The sequence below is a fragment of the Narcine bancroftii genome, chromosome 3, assembly GCF_036971445.1.
Source record: "Narcine bancroftii isolate sNarBan1 chromosome 3, sNarBan1.hap1, whole genome shotgun sequence".
Taxonomy (NCBI): domain Eukaryota; kingdom Metazoa; phylum Chordata; class Chondrichthyes; order Torpediniformes; family Narcinidae; genus Narcine; species Narcine bancroftii.
This window is the reverse complement of record NC_091471.1, coordinates 17420534-17437215: the sequence shown is the minus strand read 5'-3', so window position 1 is coordinate 17437215 and position 16682 is coordinate 17420534. Positions and strand designations below refer to the sequence as shown.

The 16682-nt window shown below is 44.3% G+C and overlaps 1 protein-coding gene across 2 annotated transcripts in view; it reads left to right on the top strand.

Moving 5' to 3' along the window:
- The window catches only part of cdc25b (cell division cycle 25B), a 43928-nt gene extending 28551 nt beyond the window's left edge, over positions 1–15377 (top strand). Inside the window, exons 12-16 of one of the 2 annotated variants that reach the window (XM_069923531.1) lie at positions 1708–1770; positions 2525–2623; positions 4494–4624; positions 12543–12660; positions 13296–15377. In XM_069923531.1, coding sequence (XP_069779632.1) covers positions 1708–1770; positions 2525–2623; positions 4494–4624; positions 12543–12660; positions 13296–13436 — 552 coding nt within the window. In that variant the 3' untranslated portion in view covers positions 13437–15377. The remainder of the gene's footprint in view (positions 1–1707; positions 1771–2524; positions 2624–4493; positions 4625–12542; positions 12661–13295) is intronic. The other variant, XM_069923532.1, reaches the window with a different exon arrangement.
- Positions 15378–16682: the final 1305 nt, after the last annotated feature.

The following is a 16682-nucleotide window of genomic DNA, read 5'->3' as shown; positions in this document are numbered from 1 at the left end:
AAAAGATCCAAAAGTAGACCTGCTAATTATCGGCCTTTGAGTCTCATGGTGGGTAAATTAATGGAAAGTGTTCTTAAAGGTAGGTATATACAACTATTTGGAAGGACAGGGGTTGATTTGGAGTAGTCAAGATGTTTTTTTATGGGGCAGATCATGTTTAACAAATCTTATAGTTTTTCGAGGAGGTTACAAAAATGGTTGAGGGATCTTTAGTGAGGCTTTTGACAAGGTTCCCCATAAGAGGTTAGTAAGGAAGGTGGAAGCATTAATGACGAAGTAGTGAAATGGATTCAGTAGTGGTTGGATGGGAGATGCCAGAGATTAGTGGTGTAAAATTGTTGAATTGGAGGCTGGTGACTAGTGGAGTGCCTCAGGGATTGGTACTAGGTCCTCTGATAACAACGATTTAGATGATGGGGTGGCAAATTGGATTAGTAATTTGCAGATGATGCAAAGGTTGGTGGTGTTGTGGACAGTGAAGAAGATTATCAAAGCTCACAGGGTGATATAGGACAGTTAGAAGAGTGGGCTGCAAGATGGCAGATGGAGTTTAATACTGATAAATGTGAGATGCTACATTTTGGTAGGACCAATCAAAATAGGACATGATTGTTAGACAATTGAGTGCAGTGGAACAAAGGGATTTGGGATTCATGGAACATATTCCCTGAAAGTTGAATCACATGTGGATAGAGTGGTAAAGAAGGCATTTGCTATGTTGGCTTTCGTAAATCAGAGTATTGAATACAAGAATTGGGATGTTGTTGAAGTTGTATAAGGCATTGGTGAGGTCAAATTTGGAATATTGTGTGCAGTTTTGGTCCCCAAATTACAGGCAGGATATAAACAGAATAGAGAGTTCAGAGGAGGTTTATGAGAATGCTGTCGTGGTTTCAGGGTTTGATTAACAGGGAAAGGTTAAGCAGGCAGGGACTTTATTCTCTGGAGCGTAGAAGGTTGAGGGTTGATTTGATAGAGGGATTCAAAATTATTAGGGGGACAGATAGTCAATGTGGACAGTTTTTTTCCACAGAGTGGGGGAGATTCAAGCAAGAGGACATGGATTGAGAGTACAAGGGGAAAACTGAGGGGGAATTTCTTCACACAGAGGGTGGTGGGGGTGTGGATTGAACTTCTGGGAAAAGTTGGATAGGTCTATGGACGGGAGAGGTGTGGAGGGTTAATCTAGTTCCATCTTTACTGTGGTTGTGTAAATTGACAAACCAGGTTTCATGTAATCACATTAAAGAATTATTGGTTTATTGGACTGTCTTGAGTACAAATGGTGTTAATTATTCAGCTGTAATTTTACATTTCCTTCTGTGCAGCCACATCGCACTGGGCTGCCAAACAATGAAAGCACCACCCTGTCTGGGAAATGTATTGCTGTTTCTTCACCAGTGGGTCAGAATCCTGAACCTTGTTACCCAGCAGTGTTGGAGTGCCTTCAGAACTGACTCAAAAAAGGCAGCTGTTGGCATTTGGGAGGGACAAGTCTTTCTGATCTTAGAATTTTGAAAAAGCAGTTTGTGCAGTTATCAAGTAATTACCAAAATGTCATGCAATTGGTATTTTGGTGAGATTGAAATTTGGTGTTGGGGTCGGGAGGGGGGGGATGTTTTTAATCCCAGGGAGCGCCAATAATTATTGTAATTGTACAGATCTGTTGCCATAACTTCCCTTAATTTATGGTGGTTCGCTTTACAGCCATATATATTGCCTACAGTAGAAGGAAGGCACCAAGAGCTGCAATATATAACACCAGAGATGGTAAGTTCCAATAGACTCACTCATTCAGAAGAGTAAAACCCTTGTTACCCCGATGTTACCTTGTCCTGTTCTGAAATGCTGTTGGAGCATATGATGACCTGGGCCCAGTACTCGCTGGAGTTCTAGAAGGATGAGGGACGATCTCAATGAAACATTTGAAAGAGCTCAATCGTGGGTATAGAGATGAAAGGGCTAGATAGATGGATGTGGAGATGTTTCCTGTTGTGGGAGAGACCCGCGGCACGTTCTCAGATTCAAAAGGTGTCCTTTTAGGATGGGTGAAAAACTTCCATCAGTGGTGAATCTGGAATTTGATGTCCAGTCTGCTGTCGAGGCCCAGTCCTTTGGTATATCTAATTTTTTTTTTTACAAAAAATTATAGCACACTAACATGCCCAATTAACCTACAGCCCCTGCACAAGTGGGGTGAAACTGGAGCACCCAGGGAAAACCCCTCTCAGACATGAGGAGAATGTAAAATTCCTTCCAGACATCGCTGGATTGGAACCTGGGTCACTAACCCTGTAATAGCATCGAGCTAGCTAAAAGCAGATTAATGGGTTCTTGTGTGATAAATGCATCAAAAGTTATGGGAAAAGGATGGGAATGCGATTCAGAGCAAGCTTGTTGGGCTCAATGGCCTAATTCTGCCTTTAAGTCCTGTAGATGGCTGAGTATTTGAGTTCATAGCCTTCAAGTGAGGTTACAGTGCTTGAGCTTTGAGTAGTGAAAGAAATATTTTGCTGCATTTCAGGTGATTCAATTGGTAAATGGAACATTCGATGGAGTTGTGGAGCGTTTCCTGCTTTTTGACTGCCGATACCCATATGAATATGATGGGGGACATATTAAGGTAGGTTCAGCAAGCATGACTATTACTGTATACTGAAACCTCTGCTTCAACCAGCAAGTATTTACGACTGCATCTGTTTCCAGATCTCTGGTGTTTTCCACTTGTCCTTGCAGTGAACTTTACAGCAGATGCCTACAAGCTGATATCCATTTGGAATTTCTATCCTCTTTCACACTCAACAAAGGACTAGTTCTAACTGGCCAGGCCGAGGTTTGGCTTGAATTTGCACCGATTTGAGAAGTGAACCACAAATCTCTCTGGTTAAAAAAGTTTGATGTCCTGAAGCTTGTTTACAGATGTTGGTCACCACCATCTTATTGGATGCGCTATATTTTAGAACACACACACACATGTATGTTTCTGCCTTCAAGGCCTAATTCAGGAAGTACTAATGATGCCTGGGCTGTGGACTAAGCCATTTGATCATGATGTGTGCTGTGAATTGATGTTTGGTTCTGCTTGGGAAGAATTGATTTGTGTGCTACAACCTGAAACCATAACTTTTCCCATGAAGGGAAGCAGGTTACAGCTTCTGAAGACTTCCCTCCCAAGTATTGTCCCTTTCCCGATTTTGTAAATTACACTAGTGTCTGAGCTGGGAACACAAAGGTCTGCACAAGTTCTATGTGGTGGTGTGCTGCCCTCGCCTGAAATACAAGTTTGCCAATGACCCCACAGTTGATAGTAGAACCACAAACACCAATGAGGAAGTGTCCAGGAGGGAGATGGATGTCACGTCAACAACCTTGGGTTCAACAATGTTGGGAAAACCAAGGAGATGATTGTGGACTTCAGGGGGGAGTCAGGTGAACACGGCCCAGTTCTCATCGAGGGCTCAATGGTGGAGAGGGTCAAGAACCTCAAATTCCTGGATGTCAACATCTCCAAGGCCTCCATATTGATGCAATCATGAAGGCCTGCCAGTGGCTAGACTTTTGAGGTGCTTGAGGATATTCTGTATGTCACTGAAGACTCAAACTTCTACAGGTGTACACTAGAGAGCATTCTGACTGGCTGCATCACTGTCTGGTATGGAGGCGCCAAGTCTCAGGCCAAGAATAAACTGCAGAGGCCTGTGGCATCACAGGGACCAGACTTCACTCTGAGGACATCTACATGAGGTGGTGTCTTTAAAAAAAGCAGCCTCTATCCTCAAAGGCCCCACCACCACCCAGGCCACGCCACGCCCTCTTCACCCTGCTCCCATTGGGAGAAAAAGGTACAGGAACCTCCAGATGAGCACTCAATGGCCCGAGGACAGCTTCCCTGCTGACATTAGTCCTGAATAATTAATGAACCAAAGACTCTGCCTTATTTTTAGTGCACTATTTTTATATTTTATTAGTGTTGCAAGATGGTTCATAATATGAATGTTTGCACTGTGACGCTGCTGTTAAAACACCGAATCTCATGACGATAATTTTTTTCACACTGTGAACCATATCAACCAAAATACATACAAACACTTCCCTCTTAAATATACAGTGTCATTTTCTCCCCTTTTCCCCCCTACCTTCCCTCCCCCCTCCAAAACCAATAAACATTCAACATATACAATACAATAAACCCATCAAACAATATCTTAACACAATGAAAATAAACAAGAAAAATGTGTCCTCTACTTTTAGACACTGGATCAAGTCATTTTGTCTTATCATTTTAGGGGGTTGAGGTCCGAGGCAAGCCCTCTCTGTTACGTTCCATGTACAGCTCCCAAATTTGTTCAAATAATGTGACTTTATTTTTTAAATTGTTATTTTTTCTGATACTTAGGGATGTAATAAATACTAGATGCTTGGGTCCTACAAATAGGAAAAAAAATGCATTTGACACTTGAGCATTTGAAACTTTTTTTTACCTTTTCCTTCAGGGTGCCCTTAATTTGCACATGGAGGATGAGATGGAGTATTTTCTGAAGAAACCCATTGTTCCAGTTGATGAGGCAAAAAGAGTAATTATTATTTTCCACTGTGAGTTCTCATCTGAGCGGGGTCCAAGAATGTAAGTTTCACTTTTGTGTTATTTTTTTTTTAATGAGCTTGTTGGTTACCCAAAAACTGATTTATAACATTTATTTACTTATGTGTGATTTTTAAAAAGTCTAGCTGTAAGGCAACGTGGACATGTATGCAAGTTTAATTGTAATAGAGTTCCTATGCCCGGACAGCCTCAAGGGACTGCAGGAGTTCACGGGTATGGTCAACTTTTACAACCGCTTCATCCCGGGAGCTGCGCTCATCATGCAGCCACTATTTGCCCTCATTGCAGCCAAACACAAGACATTTGCTTGGAACCCAGAAGCCTGTGCCGGATTCGAGGCCACCAAGGATGCTCTTGCAAAGGCCACCATGCTCGCACACCAACCTGCATATGGCACTCTCTGTCGATGCCTCTGCCACAGCCGTCAGTGCCGTCCTGGAGCAGCAGGTGAATGGACATTGGAAGCCACTGGCATATTTCAGCCGCCTGCTCCGCCCACCAGAATGCAATTTTTGTGCTTTTGACTGAGTCATTGGGCATGTACCTGGCGGTGCAGCATTTCTGCTATTTTCTGGAGGGGAGGACTTTTACCATTTTCACCAACCACAAACTCCTCATCCAGACGCTCGCGATGGCAAAGGATCCCTGGTCGGCCCGCCAGCAGCGTCACCTCTCCTTCGTGTCGGAGTTTACCACTGACATTCGGCACAAGGCGGGGAAGGTCAATGGTTGCCGATGCACTCTTGTGATCGGCCATCTGCGCACTGACGCCTGGCCTTGACCAGCTCGTGTGGGACCAGGAATCTGATGAGACAAGGGCCTTCAAGACCGCCATCAAGGACCTGCGGTTCCAAGACTTCCTAACTCCGATTGGCGATGGCACCATCCTGTGCAATATCTCCTCGGTCACCCCACGGCCAGTGGTTCCCCAGTAGTGGTGCAGGCAGGTCTTCTATCACATCGACTACCTTTCACATCCGTCCATCAGGTCCACGCTCGCACACCAACCTGCATATGGCACTCTCTGTCGATGCCTCTGCCACAGCCGTCAGTGCCGTCCTGGAGCAGCAGGTGAATGGACATTGGAAGCCACTGGCATATTTCAGCCGCCTGCTCCGCCCACCAGAATGCAATTTTTGCATGGTGGCAGAACGATTCGTATGGCATGAGATGCGGAAGCAGATCACGGGCTGGGCCAGAACATGCACCGATTGCCAGACGTCCAATGTACACAGGCATACCAGGGCACCAGTACAGTAGTTCTAGCACATTCGGGAATGGTTCAGCCACATTCACAATGACATAGTCGGGCCCTTACCTGTTTCCCGGGGCAATCGTTTACGATGGTGGACCGCACCACTCGCTGGCCCAAGGTGTTCCTGATGCTAGATCCGAGGACTGTTGCAATGTTGGGTCGCCCAGTTTGGCGTCCCGGGTCAGCTCCCCAGCAATCGGGTCACCCAGTTCACATCTGCGCACTGGGCACAGCTTGCCAACAGATTGGGGATCCAACTGCTCTGCACCATGGCATACCACCCACAAGCCAATGGACTGGTCGAATGTCTGCACCACCACCTTAAGTCGGCACTCATGGCCTGCCTCACCAGCCCCAACTGGGTGGATGAACTGCCTTGGGTGCTCCTGGGCATCCGCTCCACTCCCAAGGAAGATCTGCAGGCATCATCAGCTGAGCTGGTCTACGGAGCATGCGCTGGCACTACCTGGTGAGTTTGTCAATGCTCCTCACAATCCCCAGTGGTCGCCGCACAAACTACTTGGCACACTTGGACTCGTTCAACCCCCCCCCCCACCGCCGCCCAGGCGTGGCACCCGGCCGTCTCACGTTCCTGGCAAACTGCTTTCCGCGGAGTATGTTTTCGTTCGGCAGGGCCCGACCGCGGCATCTCTGCAGTGACTGTACGAGGTTCCGTACAAGGTCGTACAGTGTTCCGGCTCTGTTCATGCTGGACATTGGCGGCAGGCGGTAACTGTTTGCCATAGACAAGCTGAAGCCAGCCCACCTCGATCCCACCGAGCCCATGGTCATTGCCCAGCCCAAGAAGTGAGGCCGCCTGGCGAAAAAGGACAATGGCGCCAGTCCTGGGGGGGGGCTATGTGGTGGCTCACCACAAGGCAGGCGAACCAGCCCCGTTTGTAAGGCACGTGGCGGGCCAGCAGGCCAAAATGGCGCCGTGGTGGTGGGGGGGGGGGGGGGGGGGCATTCTCTTCCTTCCAGCACAGGGCTCAGAAACCCGCGCTGGGGGACCACATGATGCCCGGTGACGTCAGCGTCCTCCAGCACAGTTCTCAGGCCAGGTCTGGGCAGGGAGTATAAATGCAGCCCAGCAGCCTGCAATGAACTAGTCTGCTCACTGAGCTCAACCCGTCTGGTTGTGTGTGTGTTATTGCAGGAGCAGGTGTAGCCACCGCTATAAAGCAATAAATGAAGATGATTCTATCGTTTTTGGATGTTGGTTGTTTTCTTGCTTTCACATCCAGTTCAAGAGGGATCTCTTCAACACATGCAAGATCCTGCTCTTTGGAAAGGTGGAAGCAAGTCCTCTGGCTTTATTAAATCTGGTGCTCTACATTTGAGTGTACAGTGCTGAAAGAGACTTGGATTCCTAGGATATTAGGATCAGTTTTTGGGGAGATGGGCATATTCACTGGACTGGTCCTTATCCTCTTGCAATGCAGCACTTGCCTCTTTTACAACACGAGTACGTTAAATTAAGCCAGGTGATTTAAGGCCACAGACACAAGTATGATGTGGCTATTCTAGAAATGTGCTTCAAGGCAGCTTGAAATTCCTCATTGGAGGATTTTGAACCAATGTTAAGTCAAGAAATGTGATCTTTCTCAAATGAGGTTTTATGGTTTGAAGTGAAAAACAAGGGTGAACTTGCTCAGATTTAACCATATAACATAAAACCATATAAGAATTTACAGTACAGAAACAGGCCATATCGGCCCTTCTAGTCTGCACTAATTTACGTGAAACTCCACTAGTTCCACCTACCTGCTCCCATGCCCATAACCCTCCAATCCCCTCACATCCATGTACTCATCTCACCTCCTCTTAAATGAGAGAATTGACCCTGCGGCAACTACTTCTCTGGTCGATCATTTCACTCAGCCACCATTCTGAGTGAAGAAGCATTCTCTTGTATTACTCCTAAATTTTTGCCCCCTAACCTGGTACTGCACGGATGGCAGTCTCTTCAATCTGAGGTGCCTGCAAGCTCACACCAAGACACAAGAGCAACTTGTCCATGAACTACTCTTTGCAGACAATGCCGCTTTAGTTGCCCATTCAGAGCCAGCTCTTCAGCGCTTGACGTCCTGTTTTGCAGAAACTGCCAAAATGTTGGGCCTGGAAGTCAGCCTGAAGAAAACTGAGGTCCTCCATCAGCCAGCTCCCCACCATGACTACCAGCCCCCCCACATCTCCATCGGGCACACAAAACTCAAAATGGTCAATCAGTTTACCTATCTCAGCTGCACCATTTCATTGGATGCAAGGATCGACAACGAGATAGACAACAGACTCGCCAAGGCAAATAGCACCTTTGGAAGACTACACAAGAGTCTGGAAAAACAACCAACTGAAAAACCTCACAAAGATTAGCGTATACAGAGCCGTTGTCATACCCACACTCCTGTTCGGCTCCGAATCATGGTTCCTCTACCGGCATCACCTACGGCTCCTAGAACGCTTCCACCAGCGTTGTCTCCGCTCCATCCTCAACATTCATTGGAGTGACTTCATCACCAACATCGAAGTACTCGAGATGGCAAAGGCCGACTGCATCAAATCCATGCAGCTGAAGATCCAACTGCGCTGGGTAGGTCACGTCTCCAGAATGGAGGACCATCGCCTTCCCAAGATCGTGTTCCATGGCGAGCTCTCCACTGGCCACTGAGACAGAGGTGCACCAAAGAGGTGCAAGGACTGCCTAAAGAAAGCTCTTGGTGCCTGCCACATTGACCACCGCCAGTGGGCTGATATCGCCTCAAACGTGCATCTTGGCGCCTCACAGTTCGGCGGGCAGCAACCTCCTTTGAAGAAGACCGCAGAGCCCACCTCACTGACAAAAGACAAAGGAGGAAAAACCCAACACTCAACCCCAACCAACCAATTTTCCCTTGCAACCGCTGCAACCGTGTCTGCCTGTCCCGCATCGGACTTGTCAGCCACAAACGAGCCTGCAGCTGACGTGGACATTACCCCTCCATTAATCTTCGTCCGCGAAGCCAAGCCAAAGACGAGAAAGATCTCCTTCATAATTTTGAATACCTCTATCAAATCACCCCTCAACCTTCTACGCTCCAGGGAATAAAGTCTCAGTCTATTCAATCTTTCTCCGTATTAAAGATACTGCAATCCAGGCAAAATTTTTGTAAACCTTCTTTGTACCTGCTCTACCTTATTTATATCCTTCTTTTAATTTGGAGACCAGAACTGCACTCAATACTCCAAACTTGGCCTCACCAAAGCCTTAAGCAGTCTCAACATCACCTTCTAGCTCTTGTATTCTATTCTATGATTTATGAAGGCCAGAATACCAAAAGCCTTCTTCGCCACCCTAACTACATGGGAATCTACCTTCAAGGAATGATGAACCATTATTCCAAGATCCCTTTGTTCCTCTGCATTCCTCCATGTCCTCCCCTTCACTGCATAAGTCCTATTTTAGTTATTTTTCTCAAAATGAAGCACCTCGCACTTATCTAAATTAAACTCCATTGCCACCTTTCAGCCCACCTTCCAAACAGTCCAAATCCTTCAGTAGTCCATGAAAACCCTCTTCACTATCCACAACTTTATTTTTGTATCGTCTGCATATTTACTCACCCATTTTAACACCCCGTCATCCAAATCATTAATATAAATGTCGAGCAACAAAGGACCCAACACTGATTCCCTAAGGCACACCGCTCATCACCAGCCTCCATCCTGACACAGTTTTCCACCATGACTCTTGGTGCCTATCTTTCCAGCCACCTCCTGAACCCATCTGACTATCTCTATATTAATCCCTTCTTCTCTAGCCTTCCTTTTGGAACCTTATCAAAAGCCTTATTAAAAATCCAAATAGACCACATCAACTGCCCTACCTTCATCAACCTTTCTGGTCACCTCTTGAAAAAAATTCAATAAGATTCATCAAGCATGACTCCCCTCACAAGCCCATGTTGGGTGTCCCTGATCAATCCCTGCTTATCCAGATATTTGTACATATTATCTCTAAGAATTCCTTCCATTAGTTTCCCCACCACCGATGTCAAACTTACTGGCCTATAGTTGCTTGGCCTACACCTTCCGCCCTTTTTAAACAGCGGAACCACATTTGCAACCCGCTAATCCTGCGGCACCACACCCTCCTCCAGTGACCGTTGAAAAATCACTGTCAGGACCAATAGCCTCTGCTATTTCCTCCGACTTCCCTTAAGAACCTGGGGAAAAATCCCAACAGGACCAAGGGACTTGTCTACCTTTATACACCCCAGAAGTTCTAAAATCCCCTCTTTACTAATCCCTATCTTTTCCATAACTAACCCTTTTGCCTCACTTACACAATATCTTTCCTTTGTGAACACAGAAGAATATATTCAATATCTTCCCCATCTCGTATGGTTCCTCACTCTATCCTTAACTTTTTTACTATTCACATATTTGTAAAAACCCTTCGGATTTGCCTTCACCCTACTTGCTATAGCCCCCATACCTTTTATGCCTTTCTAATTTCGCTCTTAAGATTCTTTCTTCAATTTATGTATTATCTATACATCTCATCAATCCTTTGCTTCTTGTATTTAATGTAGACCTCCCTCTTATCCCAAACCATCTTCCTAATCTCTCAAAAACCATGGCTCCCTTGAATATTTGGCTTTGTCTTTTGTCCTGACAGGAACATAGATTCTGCACTCTCAAAATCTCACATATAAATGCTTCCCAATTCTCCTCAATGTCTTTTCCAGAAAAGGTAATCCAAAACTACCCCTGCAAGTCCCTTCGCATCTCCTCAAATCTGGCTTTCCCCCACTCAAAGACCTTCATCTTCAGACCTGACCTATCCCTTTCCATAATTAAGCTGAAACTAATGGTGCTATGATCACTGGATCTGAAGTTTTCCCCAATGCACACCTCTGTCACCTGCCCTATTTCAATCCCCAACAGTAGATCTAATACTGCTCCCTTTCTAGTGGGTACCTCAACATATTGATGCAAAAAGCAATCCTTTACACATTTTACAAGCTCTAAGCCATCCAGCCCACTCACTGACTGTGTCTCCCAATCTCTGTTAGGAAAATTGAAATCCCCAACTAACACCACCCTGTGCTTTCTGCACATCTCAGCTATTTCCCTACACATTTGCTCTTCGAGTTCCCTCTCCCCATTTGGTGGTCTGTAATGCACTGTCTGTCCCGCATCGGACTGGTCAGCCACAAACGAGCCTGCAGCTGACGTGGACTTTTTTACCCCCTCCATAAATCTTCGTCCGCGAAGCCAAGCCAAAGAAAGAATGCACCCCTATAATCGTGACCTCCCCTCTTATTTTTTAATTCCACCCACACCCCCTCCCTTGACGAGCCCTCCAATCTATCACACCTCAGTACCACTGTAATATCTTCCTTGACAAGTAATGCCACACCCCCTCCCCTTACACCTCCAATTCTATCACACCTAAAGCAGCGAAATCCTGGAATATTCAACTGCCAGTCACAACCTTCCTTCAACCACGTCTCACTAATCGCCACCACATCATACTGCCAAGTGTCTATCCACACCTTTAGCTCATCCACCTTCCTTACAACACTCATTGCATTGAAGTAAATGCATTGCAGAGACTTCCCACATCCTATCTTCTGCCTCACCCCCTCTGCCATCCACACAATCATTTGTTACCATCCTCCCTTCCCCATCATAGCATCTATCCCTTTCCTCCTCAATCAACTGCTGTTCCACCCCCAAAATTTGTGAATATAATCCTTTTCCCTTCTACTACAATAACTCTCTGCTTCCTTACATGGACCCCTTCCCCCAACCATATTAGTTTAAAGCCCCCCGGTAGCCATAGAAAATGCCCCGCTAGGAAACTGGTCCCTCTGGGATTCAGATGTAACCCGTCCTTACAGTACAAGTCTCACCTTCCTCAAAAAAGGTCCCAGTTATCCAAGAACTTGAATCCCTGACTTCTACTCCACCCCTTTAGCCACGCATTCAATCTCCTGATTCTATTTCTGCCCTCACTATCACGTGGCACAGGAAATAATCCAGAGATTGCTCCCTTTACAGTTCTTCAGAGTTCCCTACCTAACTCCCTATATTCATCCTTTAGGACCACTTCCTCCCTTTATCATTGGTACCAACATGTACCACATCTCTGGTTCCTTACCCTTCCTTTCAGGATGTCTTTATCATGTCCACAAAAACCTATCAGTCCTCCTGACCATCGAATCTCATAACTATCACCCTCCTCTTCTTCTGTTCCCTACCCTTCTGGGCTACAGAAGCTGACCCTGTGCCAGAGGTAGAGCCAGTGCTGCCTTTCTTATCCTGACTGCTTCCCCCCCCCCCCCCCCCCCCTAACTGCATAGTCCTCCAGGAAGAGTACCGATTTGAGGTGAGTTTCTAAATACAAAATTGGAGAATTTGGTTACCAAAATGAACTGGGTGCTTAAAAGTTATGTTTGAAAATGGGTATAGTGGGTAAATTTGCCAAATTACATTCAGGGTAACTAATTTGGGCAGAGTGTGCCATTTGCAATTGAGAGAACAGGCTTCAGTGAAACAGGCCTGATCAGAGATGGGTGGAAGAGTGTTTTGATAAACATTCTAATTTGGCTTAGTTATAATGCAAGACAAATGAAAGCTATATAATGAGTTAAAAACAAATCATTTTGGATCTTGACTTTAACTGAGCATGCCTTTCAGGTGCCGTTTTTTACGAGAAAAGGACCGGGAGGTGAATGGGACAGACTACCCAAAACTGCACTACCCAGAGCTCTATGTTCTGAAAGGGGGCTACAATGAATTCTTTCCAAAATTTAAAGTAAGAATTTTCTATATTTATCTATTTATTTTTTTACTACCAGCAAACTTGATTCAATAAGACTGAACTTGCTTTCCAATGGTGAATTACTGAAGCTGCCTTCCAAAAGCCTTGGGTGGCTGGCAGTCTTTTTTTAGACATAACAGCATGGTAACGAGCCCGTTCACCCCAATTGATCTACAACCCTGACAGTGGGAGGAAACAGGAGCCCCCACGTAGACATGGGGAAAATATACAAACTCCTTGTGATTAGCATGGGATTCAAACCCTGGTCCTGTTTGTTGTTGCTGTGTTGACTTTGCAGTTGAGATTAGTTCTACATCAATGGAAAGCTACATATTCAATGCCAAATTAATAGGCTGTGTAAAAATGGAAAATTCAATATGAACACGTTGTTTAGCTGAACTTGTGAAGTTCCACATTCATGCTCATGTAGTGCTAATGTTTTTTTTGTTGTGGTCTTGAATGATGAGGTGTTAACTTGTTTGTCTCCCCTTGTGGTTAGTTACAAAAGTGATGTTGATAATAGGAGGAGCACTTGCTGTTTTTTCCTGATTATAAACTGTCTAAAATTTCTAATTGTGTTTATTTTTTTAAACAAGGTTTAAATACAATATCGCCTTTTTTAATTTTAGTTGTACTGCGAGCCTCAGGGTTATCGTCCAATGAATCACGAAGATTTCAAAGATGACTATCGGAAATTTCGCTTAAAGAGCAGGACGTGGGCAGGAGAACGAAGCAAGAGAGACATGTATAGCCGGCTTAAGAAGTTATGAAGGTCTTACCACAGATGAGGTTCCTTCATTTTGAACTCCCGGGCTAGTTCCTTGCACCAAACATTTACACCTGCTTGTCAGCAGTGGATACTGCTGTTATTTGGGACGCAAGACCAAGTTTCTTCAGCGGTGTTCCAGTACAATCATTCTGCAAACTGAATCAGTGACGTGGGCAGGGACCACATTATTTCAGTCAAGCCCTGTGTTTGGGATGATGTTGATTATCTAACAACCATGTTGTCATATAGCCCCAGTTGATGGAAATTGTGTAAACTTGTCGGAAGGGCTGATCAACGATGGGTTTCTCATTGGCTGTTTCACACATCCCCTGCACTTGTGATGTGCGTTTAATTCCAGAACCAGTCACTTTCTAATACTAGAGGCCTTTGGGCTAATTGCATGAATAATTGAAGACTTGATTGGTCTTGGTGGCCATGATCTCTGATCATGTAAATCTGCCCACTGCAATAAATTGGATTTGTAACCTTTTTATATAAAAAAAAGATTTTAAGATCACTGTTAACTTGCAATTCCACATTCCTTGAATTGTGAATAGTAACGTTTTTTCTTGTAAATGGGTTGAAGTAATCAGACCAGCTTTCACTTGAGACTACTGGTCTGTTCTACTTTGTGCCTGCCTATTAAGTGACTAGTCTTATTTTTGTCAAGCACATGATGGTTTAACTTTTCCTATCTGGCAAATTGTTTAAGTTCTTTAACTATCATTACATTTTTAATAGCACTTAAAATTGAGCTTCATTCCTTGCATTTGAAACTAAAATCATCAATATTTTGCAATATTCTAAACACCTGGAACAGACCATTTTAAGAGGGCAAAAAACCTTGTAGAACACTTTGTGCTTGGCATTTCTTTTAAAATTTGATTTTAGTTCAATCAGGTCAATAAGCATGCTGAGGTTTTGCATACCCAATTCCTGGCCTTGCACAAGGATGCAGCAAATTGTTGATGTGGTAAACCTTGCTGTTTCAGTACCAGGGTAAGTCGTGGATTTCATGTAGGATTTTGCTGCTTTTGGACAATTCAAAATCATCCTTTCTAAATTTCCACTTTCATAACTTTTTTGATATTAAGTTCATTTTCATGTACCACAGGAAAGAAAAATCAAGGAGAAATAGGAGATTGAATTGGAGAGGAAGGAAACCTTGAGACTATGCTCTATTCAATACACAATTTGTACAGTGGTGTGCGTTGACTCTCCAGAGTTTCTGGTTATGGCTCTGAGCACTGAAGTCTTTAATGCAAAGCCTTTTATCATATACGAATTAAAAAAAGTTCCTTCATTCAGAATCTCCTTCCTGCTTCATCTGTATTAAGTGAACCTGTCTCATTTTTGTGGGATTGTGGTTAATATGGAGTTGATTGAAATTGTGCTATTGACAGGTCTGAATTTCAGAAGTTGTTTCCCCACTGACACAACAGCCTGGTTTTAACAGCAGTGGCTGTTTAAAATTTGTCCAAAATATTGGTTAATTTTTTTTTAGTGTATCTACTGTTTTTGTCATTTTGCAGCTCTCCTGATTTGACCCCATGGGGACATCTTGGTAGTTTGATCTTTTAAGCACATGAGTTCTTCATCTCTAAACCAACGTATTCTACTTATAGAGTAAGTGCCCAGTGCTGACCAATTATCCCCAACTTGTGCCATTATAATATACTACCATGTTAAGTTGTAGATTTGTTTTTGTACTGCCTTTGTTCAGTGATCCAAAAGACATTAAACACTTTTGTACATTGGTTATTACTGCCTTAGAGGTTGATAAGAAAACGATGCAAATTGAGTGGGGCAAGGGGTGGGAGTTGTGGTTAGTGTGTTTTGCATGTGGCTGTAATAAGTGGTTTAATTGTATGTTGTGCAAAGATGTATCTAATCCAGCCAAGCTGCACAAGTGCAGAGAAATAAATGGCTACAGATGAGGAAAGATTCGTCTCTTGACTGTCAGACTCCAGTTTCATTTGTATCCCTGCTGTTGGGTTTGTCCATGAAACCTGTGCTATAACATTTTAATTTAAATTTAGAAATGTAACACAGTAACAGGCCTCTTCAGCCCATGAGCCTATGCTCCCCAGTTAACCTCCAACCCCTGTAAAGGGAAAACCAACATGAAGCAGCCACTGCCTTGTATAGACAGATTTGTTAGTCTTGCAGATAGACAACTACGATTAATATAAAATGATGCAGATATATCACACAGGAATGTCAAAAACTAAGGGAAGCTTCCTCTGTGATAAAGATTTGATTAGACCTGCAGCTAAAGAATTTGTATTGGACAAGACCGAAATCAAGGCTGCATGATGTACCTTAAACAAAACACCAAGACATCACCTTAAATATGTAAGGACTGAAAAAAAAAAACAGGAACAATCCACCTCAAAACAACCACCTGTGTAATAAAATTGTGGAAAGTGCACCACCAAAAGAACCATACAAGGTGGGCCAAATGCTGTAAGGCTCAGTGCAAGGTGTACTCTTTGTACTAGTGTAATCTAAAGTTGCTGATGTATTCTGTGGTTCTGCTGTTAATGTGGGCTGACTACCAGATTAGTTGTCAGGATCTCGCTGGGATGATTGCCACAGATGAAGTAAGAGGCCGCAAAGAAACTGACTTTGCACAGTGCCGCCTCCGGGACCCTTTAGCCTGGACTCCATAGCCTAGGAACACTGTGGTCCCTCATCCAAGGTTGATATGGTTCCCTGCCGAGATCCGATAAAGAACCCAAGAGTGAAGACCATGTAAGAATAGAATTTTTGCTTGTCGCATAAATTTGTTGGCCTGGGTAAATTTTAAAATGAGAATCACTTTGGAAGTCAGGCTAGGGAGATGGGACACACTATGAATGAAAGTGATGGGGGTACAACGAAAGTGTTATTTGTATCTGAACCATGGTCAGGATTCCCATTTGTCAGTGGTTTTGAGTAAAATTAGGAAATGAGATATAGCTTGTAGGGGGAATGTGAAACACAGGCAATATTAGAAGCGGCAGAAGAATTAATTTGGAGGAAAAAGCTACAGCGAAAAATGGTTTGAGAAATGGAAAGAGGAGGCCCACTAGAAGTGGGAAGAGTCAAAAAATAAAGGCTGGAGAGAGTGGTATGTACTCAGGATGGGAACCAGGAAACCTGGCAGGTATTGAAGTCAGTGTGACTGGTACAATAAACCAGAGAAAAAGAGAACAGACGGGGAGACGAGGGCACCAGATGATGGATAAATTAACGCACCTGAAGG